The sequence below is a fragment of the Pectinophora gossypiella genome, chromosome 20, assembly GCF_024362695.1.
Source record: "Pectinophora gossypiella chromosome 20, ilPecGoss1.1, whole genome shotgun sequence".
NCBI lineage: Eukaryota > Metazoa > Arthropoda > Insecta > Lepidoptera > Gelechiidae > Pectinophora > Pectinophora gossypiella.
Genome location: NC_065423.1, coordinates 6,992,332 through 7,002,821, shown reverse-complemented (window position 1 = coordinate 7,002,821; position 10,490 = coordinate 6,992,332). Strand labels below are relative to the sequence as shown.

Here is a 10,490-nt window from a genome sequence, read left to right as displayed (position 1 = left end):
CGGGCTCTCGTATTCTCCACTGAATACGTCTTTGTGAGTCATGTTTGGGTCATTGATAATTGATGTTACGTGGTTTCCAGGATGTATGCCTGATTAATGGCAATAGGCTCACCTCCTGGGACATGGGACTTAAACATAGCTGGCGAGGAATGAGTCTATATAACATACACCTGTGCCTATCTCTTCAGGGATACAGACATGATGCTGTGTCTGAGCAAATATAGTATCCAAACTCCCCAAAATTTGGCAGCTAACTTACCAAATACCGGAGCACGATTTGCCCTGTGGTCTTCCCGTATTTGCTTGCCATTTTCAACAAGGTAGGATCGTCAACTTTGGGAGGGGGGGCATCAGCAATATTATCTCTGTTGACGAGGAATCCGAATGGACTGTACGCCATCACCACGACTCCCAACTTCTGGTTGTGCGATACCAAAGGCTCCTGAGTTAAAGATGGGTGAACCTGAAAGACAAATGATAAGTATAAAAAACGGCTAGTAGTTCTGCTCACGATCCGGGTTCGAATCCCGGTGGGGACTAATCACTTTGCGATCCCTTGTTTGGTTAGTAGGACATTGCAGGCAATCACCTGATTGTCCAGAAGTAAGATGATCCGTGATTCGGAAGGCATGTTAAGCCGTTGGTCCCGGTTACTACTTACTGATGTAAGTACGTAGTCGTTACTTGAGTCACGTCAGGGGCCTTTGGCTGCTCAATAATAACCCTGACACCAGGGTTGATGAGGTTGGTCATCCACCTTACAACCCACACGATAGAAGGAGTATAAAAAACTTGCTTCTATGAAACCCCTGATACGCCATACAGAAATCTCATTATTATCGTGTGCCGCTTAACAGCCCGTGCGTTGTCTCCCTAGAAGGAGTAAGGTCGGTGCCCGAAACAAATTGGTGCGGGGTGGAGTATTACCCTTCTTACTTGACCTTCTTATATGACGCCAAGACGAGCTCAGCGAAGCACAAGGGCAGAGCACTGCCTACCTTTTCTCGGAACGTTTCGCCGATTTTTTTAACCCTCATAACTCGGGTTCGGATTACATCAGATAAACCAAATTTGACTTTATTTGATTAATGTGTTCACTTTATATACATGTGTTGGTAGCAAAACGGCCAAGTCCATTTTTCCTAACATGTAGAGTTTGAGAACTTAGGGTTTGTATAATTAGAGCGTATATAATTATAAGCTTGAGCGTTATGATACGATATGATATGATATGATACGATACGATACGATACGATACGATACGACACGACACGACACGACACGACACGACACGACACGACACGACACGACACGACACGACACGACACGACACGACACGACACGAAACGATACGATACGATCCGATATGATATGATATGTACTTCTTGACATTGCGATCGATATGATCTCGTCTTGGCATAATTTTTCATGAAAATGTTTTTGTTTGGATTCTTTATTTTAGTACATAAGTACCCTTATTGTTGAGGTTTTATTGTTTAAGTACCCTTATTGGTTTGTGATGATCCTTACCTCAATCTGATTAACGGCTGGTTTGACTTTGCTATTGGCAAAGAGCCTGTTCACTTGTTCGACGTTGAAATTGGACACGCCAATTGACTTGGTAAGACCAAGCGCCTTCGCTTCCTCCATGCCTCTCCAAGTTTCAAGATAGTCTACGTTAGCTGGAGTACCGTCCTCCTGAAAAAGTGATGATTTAAGTTCAGTTGTCAAAGTCACTGTCATCTTGTGGTTCACCGGCTTGCTTCTCAAACGGGGAGCGCCAGTTCGAACCCCAGTACTGGACTTGCACCAATGAGTTATTAATTTATCTTAGGTGCAGTGACTGACACAGTTGGCTCGATTATTATAGACGGCGATATGGCACCACCTATCACGGTGGTCATACAGAAAGCTCAGTGAGGTGTGCATACTTAGATCATCTTACGATGGATATACCTCTGACTGCCCCAAATGGGTTATAGTCGTGAGCTTATGTCATGTTATGGTCAAAGTCACCTCCTCCTCTCCTCCTCGGAGTAAGAACTCCTCCTCTACCTCTTTATCATGCGAACAGCAAAGAAAGAGTTCAAGGGTTGGTCTCAGAAAGTCTAAATAGCAATATGACTAACTACATACAGCCAGCCGTCGTGTGTGTTATAAAATATTACAATCTTAAAGTCTTCAATGCTACAGTCATAGAATAAAAAAAATACTAGATACGCTTAGAGTGAATAGGCATTGACTTTGATTCCTGCAGACACGTGCTAATTTAATTTTAAGTTATACCCGTCATTTTCTTATCCGCCGAAAAGGAGAGGGACGGATCATTGACAACTGTTGATTTTAAAATGAATGAGTAACCAGGCGAATAAAATAGGCATCTCGCTCACGAGCAATCCGTTTGACATGTGCTGTCAACTTAATTCTGTAGGGTTATTAGCCAAAATAAAATTATTAATGATGATGAATGGACACTAGATACTTACATACGTAGCGTTTGGAGAATGTATAAGGTAGAGGTCGACGTAATCGAGGTCAAGGTTAGCCAGGGATTCCTTCAAAGCCGGGACCACCTGCTCACGATCGTGCCTGTCGTTCCAAAGCTGAAAGGTATACAGGGTGTTAGTGACATCGTAACGAATACTGAGGGGGATGATTCAGCCCATGATTCTGAGTTGATATCAAGTGAATTTTCCCGTCGGAATAGTGTTTCTTTAGATGATTTTCCGTTCCATACTTTTGCGCCGGAAAATTCCGCTTGATATCAACTCAAAATAATTGCCTGAATCATCCCTCAAAGTTTTCGCTACGATGTCACTAACGCCCTGTATATAGGTAAGTTCAAAATATACTAAACCTCTTGTCACATAGCATCTTCTTAAATAGACCTCGAAGCGTGTGGCCTGACCAACAAGCAGAACAAAAATAAAGGACGAAGTTGAACCAATAAAAGTGTATGCAATTGAACCGGGTGTGAGCCCTCAGCGCTCCCCATTTATCCGGCCAATATAAGTATATTTTTTTTATTTTATTTGGGGAGCTTACAGCTAAATTTACAAAGTTACATACTAACTTAATATCTAAAAGCCATTAACAAGCTTCCACAGATTGAAAGAAAACACAATTTACATTATTCTAAGACCATATGGAAAAAACCTTAAAAATAGAAATATCTAAACAATAGAGGAAACGAAGTCTCTAACAAGTGCTTTTTTAGCACCTTGAATGCTGCCAGCAAATAGGTCCAAATTCAAGTTATGACCAAGCATATTTAATAATATGGAACATCTCAGTAAAATCTTTACAAATCACAAAGCCCTTTCAGGCTGCTTTCAGATACTTCTCCGTATCTACGCCAATCTTAAATCAGGGCAATTCCACGAAACAACAAAAAATAAACTGAACTTTTAAAATTACTAGAACTGAATCAATGAGGGACTTTCCAAGCCACGTTCCCCAAAAACAGTATAGATGGCGCTGTATAACATTACTTTCGTTTAAATTGAATATGAATGTCAGTCTTATTCAATTTTATATTTATATTTTAAGTTTCCTGTGGTTATTATTATTGTTGACAAATGCGTCAATCTTACAAGACTTGTATCTCATTGTCCACGGTTTCCCAAGATACAGGCTCTGCCTAGTTTGGGAAACTCTGTTCATTTTGTAAAACTTATAACTATTGTACCCTACCTCAAACATCTTTCTCATTAAGCGCAGACCATTACCTTAGTAGTAATAAACAAATTTTCTCTTTTCACCAGCCCTTTGTTAACGACATCCTTGATGCCCTGTCCTATTTGTTCTTCGTTTTTGTAAATGGATGCCGTATCTATGTGTCTGTAGCCAGCTTCTACTGCCCAGGTGACTGTCTGCCGCATCCTCTGAACGTCTTGCGCCTGTTGGTAACAATATGTGACGTCATTGTGTGAAAACAAGGGTAGCCAACTTACGCTACGATCGTCCCAAACCCAACTATTACTACAACCTCAACTCGCGTGGACAGCTATTCTGCCCCTTTTATATACCCCTTGCCCCTTAAGTAAATCCCAATGAAGAAATCGCCGCATGAGCATAAGGCCGCCTGTTGTCTTTTTCTATCGTGTGGGATGTGAGGTGGACTACCAACCCCACCAACCCTGGCGTCAGGATTACTATTGAGCCGCCAAAGGCCCCTGACATGGCTCATGTAACGACTACTTACTTACATCAGTAAGTAGTAACCGGAACCAACAGCTTAACGTGCCGTCCGAAGCACGGATCATCTTACTTTCGGACAATCAGGGATCACAAAGTGATTTTTGTGATATGTTGAGTTCCACCGGGATTTGAACCCGGGACATCCGTATCTTGAGCTCAACGCTCAACCCACTGGGCCACGGAGACCGCCTGTTGCGCATTTCTTATATATATAGACATATATTACATTATACTATATATATTTATATATATTATTTTCTCTACCTTGTCTTCTTTGTGCTCAATAAAGTATATTTATCTTGTCCTCTATCATAGCTAACGAGGAGTGAATGTGTAATATATTATGTATTACTACACACCCCTGTCTACCCCTTCAGGGATATAGCGTGATGCTATGTTATGTCCGTTATGTGTTATGTTACGTGCAAACATCCGTCTTGCTTTTTTGTAATTGTTTTAGTGGAAATTTGATATGATGTTGTTGTCTTTTTTTGTGTGTGGCGTCCTTTTACAATAAACTATTTCTATTCTGTTCTATTCTATTCTATGTTATGTCATCTGCACGGAACTAGCGCTTACCTCCACTTCAAGAAACGCCTAAAATAAAATTAAACTTTATCCGGCAGAAATAAAAAGTAAGTAGTTCTTTAAAAAACATTAGCATGATGTAGAAAAAAGAAAAAAAAGCATATTAAATTCAACTGACAACCTTGAATGTGCGTTTATATGCATAGCTGCATAAGAGCTTCTATTATCCATCAATCGAGAATCGTGCCGTTCATACAATAACGTGTTTAAAAAGCCTTGAAGACCTTGGAGCTCATCTCAATAATATTATTAAGTACCATATATGCGCTTAAGCATCTAGCATAACATAGCATCCTATCGTATACATCCACTCCTCTATCATCTATTAATTCCATTTTTTTTTTTGACGTGGCTTATTGTATTGCTGCAAATGGCATTAACTACTTGGCCGGATAAATGGGGAGTGGCTCTCACCCGGTACAAAATTTCAGACAACAGGCCTGAGACGGCCCAGTTGGGCGCGAACCTCGGCCCAAAGCGTCATTTCAGAGGATAACATTTAAAAGAATTAATCGATCCTAGTAGGTCGTTAGCGATAAACGCTGAATGAGAGAAATAGTCGACCACGCCGGCGGTCGGTATCGGGGTTCTGAAGAGTTTGTTGTCGCGAGCTGATTGGCTGCCTCTATGGCTAGAGTTATCGGGTCGTCGGGATCGTATATTACGTCCTTCGGGCGCCGATACATTTCAGTACCATCCCTAAGAGAGAATTTACCTACTATAAGTTTAGCTGGGGCATAGAATATTATAATAAGTGAAGAAGAAACACTCCCCGCCTCACACCCGAATCTAGCTTAGGTTTTTTCATCCCCCCTTTGGAAACACAACTAAAAGGTCTTAATCTTAATTCAATACCGCCTTACTAATAAAAAATAAGCAAGCGATGTACGTGTATTTGACAGGTAAGCAAAGTTCAATCTAATTAATTAGTATTTGTATTCAATTTTATATGGCTGTCAAATACTTAACACGTTTATCGCATTTTAAGGTTCCGTAGCCTAATGGCAAAAAACGGCTCCGAAACTATAATAGCTATACTGTTGAAACTTGATAAATATGTGTATTATGTGAACCGCATTAAGATTTTTACGCAATGATAGAAAAAAAAAAAATAAATTTTGAGGGTCCCCATACATAGAACTGAAACTCGAAAAAAATTTCATCAAACCCATACGTGTGGGGTATCTATGGATAGGTCTTCCAAAATGGTATTGAGGTTTCTAATATCATTTTATTCTAAACTGAATAGTTTGCGCGAGAGACACTTTCAAAGTGGTAAAATGTGTGTGTGTGTGTGTCCCTGTAACTTCTAAAATAGGAGGAGGATAAAACTAAAAAAAATATATGATGTATGTAGATTAGCATGCAAACTACCAAAGAAAATTGTTTTTTTTAATACATCATAATGTTACTTGCTGTTACGGAACCCTTCATGGGCGAGTCCGACTCGCACTTGGTCGCTTTTTTATTATTGGCGGTTATTGTGCAAGTTGTTTTCTATAGAATAGAATAAAAATTGTTGGTTATAAAAGGACGCCACACACAAACACAAGAAAATAACATCACTTACAATTTTCACAGAACAATAGGCTAGTTTTCAACTAGTCAAATCAGTTACTTTTTACTAAACGTCAAAACACGAAATTACTATGGAATTTGTATGCAAAAGCAACCTGTGACGTCATGGAAAAGCGTGACAAAATGTCGCACTTATTATTACGTTTTTCTTCATTAAAATTCACTACCCACCCCCCCGCTCCGGGTCTTACTTGGCTCAGAGGTTGTCCATGGCAATCCAGCGCGGTAACGCTGCTAGTGTCATGGGCACTTTTGGGCCAGGTTTGACACGGAGTGGGTTCTAGGTTAAGTAATTTTAAGTTAGGTTATTTGACTTTTTGTAATTTTGATTATTTACATGTCCTTAAATATAAAGATAGAAAAATTAACAATAAATTCACAAATAAGTTAAATAGAAAAAGGTAACTTTTTTGTCACCTGTAGATCTGTCTTTATTTAGTAAGTAATCAGAATTTCATAATTTATCTTTGACCAGGGAAATTACCCAATTACAAAAAAGCATAGAGAATGTTCGTTGAAATGATCATGCTTCTCAAGATTAGTGGCTATGACAACCCTGATACTGATTACGGAATAAGCATAAGAATATTTAATACTTACTGAACCGTACGTTCCAAGAGCTATAATAGGAATTTTATTTCCATCGTTCATCTCTATCCTGGGGGCTTCAACCGCCACTAGGACCTGGAATCACATTAGATACACTTAATATATCAATCAATCAATAGTATAAAAGCCCTATGAAGTCCTGTCCTATGTATGTACGCGCTAATCTCAAAAAAAATTACAATTCCTTTTCGATTTAGAATATCACTAAATGAAGTCACGATAATGTTACGTCACAATTTTTTATTTTTGACAGTTATTACCTTTCTGTGATTACTGCAGTTATAAAAGCTGTACTATATTAAACTATAATACAAACTTTCTTGAACTGAAATGCGTTTTCTAGATAAAACTAGTTATTTAAGTGGATAGACGCGACAAATACGCGGCGTCTGACCAATAGGCGCAGCGCATTCTATCTACGTAGACAAATACGCAGCGTCTATTGGTCGAAGCCAATTATAATTCCTTACATGTCGTCGTGCCATCTTCTTCTTGAAACTAACACTCTCTCAGGTCTACTGAAATAAATTTATTTCAGAAATTAGCTATAGTTTTTGTATACCATGTCTAAAATCTTATGTGCATCTATTTGTGTCTATAGATGTATTGTTTCTGTACTTAGAGCATCTGTAGTAAATTGTTGTTCTTGTTATTGTTAGGGACGGCCATAACCAAGTACCTAAATGCGACTCTCGTCATGGAAGCAAGGCTATAAGGACGATTCCTTATCAAGCAAGCAATGAAGCAATGATAGTAGTAAGTACATTGCTAAATAATTTGATTTCCCAAAAAATAATTAAAACAAATAATAACGGGTTCTTACCTCGTTTAAAATGGCGATATGAGACTCCAGTGTCGAAACAGTGTCGAAATATCGGGAGTCTCATATCGCCATTTTAAACGCGGTAAGCACCCGTTATTATGTGTTTTAATTATGATAATAACCGCGTAAACTTAAAACAATGTATTCTCAAAGAATGTCGTGAAATGAACTTCATTTGAAACTGTAAATGTTTCCTACTATATACCTAGTAACGTAACGACCTTCGTGCTCCAGTGATTGAGCGTTGAACTCATGGCCTAGAGGTCCCGGGTTCGAATCCCGGTGGGAACATATCACAAAAATCACTTTGTGTAAAAAGTAAGATGTTCCGTGCTTCGGAAGGAACGTTAAACCGTTAGTCTCGGGTACTACTTACGCGACGTAAGTACCTTTTGGTGGCTCAATAATAACCCTGATACCAGGGGTGATGAGGTTGGTACTCCACCTCATAGCCCACACGATAGAAGTATATGGAGTATGCTCCCCTAAATTGCTACTCTGGTGGATGGCAAACAACCACAAAAACCAAATATTAAGTACCTACTTAGTATTATCACATTATCTACATTGTATAAATACAATAAAAGTTATTAACCTTCGAGGACAGAACCTATAAATGCTACAATTTGAACAGATGAAATAATTACTATTTTACTATTATCACTATTCTTAAGTCGTAAATCCATCTTGATAAACTAATAAAAACAAACAGAAATGACATATTTTTGTCTGTCATTTATAATGCTTTTATTTGTCCTCTATCTGCTATGCTATGACTAGCAAAGATAGAGCCATAGATACGTAGAAAAAAAAATGTAAGCAAAGAAAGCAGTTTAGCCGGAAAGGTATCTACAGTTTTTGAATAAAGAAATATAAAGATATATATTAGATAAGTAATTAAGTCACTTTTATTATTATGGTGTCATTCGAAAGCACTGATTTTCGATCTTGCGCCCATCGCCTGCTTAGGCATACCTACACAGGTGGACCTTTCCGATAGACCGTAGCATGTAGATATGGCAGCCATAAATTACAAGAACCTGGAACCTGACAGAGGGCAGCAGTAACTGTCAGTACCATTCAAAGGCGGAGGACAGGAGTCCTAGTACGTCTTTGAAATAGACTGCTCTGTGCGCCATCCCACTCGCGTCAGAGGGTAACCACTGTCCTATTTTTTCCTAAAAAAGTAGCATGGAGAATGCTACACCGACAAGAGCGTAACTCTTAAGTCAGTGATGAAGTTATAAAAAAATTTGAGGATAATAAAATACTTTCAACGTTTCTTATTGTTATTCTTTTAAATCAATTTTACCAAATGGGAAACCCACAACAAAACAAGCTATTTTTGTTAACCGGTTTGTTTATTGATGTCTTTAACCTCACAGAGCGTAAGGTCATATTCTTGTAACGATTCCAAAAAGTAAATTAGTTCTCTGCCTACCCGAACGGGAAATAGGCGTGACCTTATATATATATAACTCTAGTTCCGAGTGGTGGAGACCACTGTAGGTAGCTACATAATAATAAAGCCTTCTGAAAGTCTGAGACTCCATAGTCCCGACATAATATGGAAAGCACAAATAATAACATTTAGATGGTCTAGTGGTTAGAGCGTTAGGCTCACGATCTGGAGGTCCGGGTTCGATTCCCGATGGGGACATCACTTTGTGAGACTGTCCTTTGTTTGGTAAAGACTTTTCAGGCTTGAATCACCTGATTGTCCGAAAAAGTAAGATGATTCCGTGCTTCGGAGAACACATTAAACCGTTGGTCCCGGCTATTAGCCGTAAAAACACCTCCACCAACCCGCAGTGGAGCAGCGTGGTAGAGTAAGCTCCATACTCCATACCCTCTCCGGTTGATTGAGGGGAGGCCTGTGCCCAGCAGTGAGACGTATATAGGCTGTTTATGTTAAATGTTATGTAAGGAGCCTCTACGTGTTGGCTTCGGCCCCACGCACGCCTTCCAAAAGTCCGGGACTCCATAGGTCCGAGATATGGAAACGACACACAAATGATAATAATTTATGTATTTATTCAAGTAACAAGACTCATTGGGTTAGTATACACGCTTGACTCTTACTGTGAAGTCGCAGGTTCGAATCTCAAACACCGGCCTAAACCAATGATTTTCAAAACCAATTTTTAGAATCATAAATTATTATCACATGTCATGCACTGCGGTGAAGGAAAACATCGTGAGGAACTCCACATTACCGTAAGTATGTGATGGTTTTCCCTTCGCGGGTTGGAAGGTCAGACAAGCAGTCGCTTGTAAAAAGCCGGACCTAAATTTTTAAGTTAGGTAAGCGGACTCTGTAAAAAACGGGATGAGACTAGAAGGGAGATGATAATTACACAGTTTTTTTTTTTGACGTGACTTATTGTAGATTTGCCGCAGATGGCATTAACTACTTGGCCGGACAAATGGGGAGCGCTGAAGGCTCTCACCCGGTAGGTACAACGTTTATGGGCGCGAACCTCGGCTCAGGGCGTCGTCTGAGAGGAAAAATATTTGAAAGAATTAATCGACCCTAGGGGGTCGATAGCGATAAGCGCTGAATGAGGGAAATAATTGCATAGTAGATTACACAGTATTGCATTAAATAGTGTACTTACTTGGCAGCAGCATACCAGGATAACAGAAACAAGCAGTAACACTAACATCTTGACTGGCGAGAGGGACGGATCGC

The 10,490-nt window shown here is 39.5% G+C and overlaps 1 protein-coding gene across 2 annotated transcripts in view; it reads right to left on the bottom strand.

Annotated features, from left to right (window-relative positions):
- LOC126376038 (aldo-keto reductase AKR2E4-like) overlaps positions 1-10,490 on the bottom strand; it is an 11,221-nt gene extending 731 nt beyond the window's left edge. The window contains exons 1-7 of one of the 2 annotated variants that reach the window (XM_050023198.1): positions 10,417-10,464; positions 7,446-7,493; positions 6,967-7,050; positions 3,729-3,899; positions 2,487-2,603; positions 1,531-1,698; positions 260-463 (exon numbers count right to left, since the gene is read on the bottom strand). In XM_050023198.1, the coding sequence (XP_049879155.1) occupies positions 260-463; positions 1,531-1,698; positions 2,487-2,603; positions 3,729-3,899; positions 6,967-7,050; positions 7,446-7,460 (759 nt within the window). In that variant the 5' untranslated portion in view covers positions 7,461-7,493; positions 10,417-10,464. Of the gene's footprint in view, positions 1-259; positions 464-1,530; positions 1,699-2,486; positions 2,604-3,728; positions 3,900-6,966; positions 7,051-7,445; positions 7,494-10,416 lie in introns of both variants that reach the window. The other variant, XM_050023197.1, reaches the window with a different exon arrangement.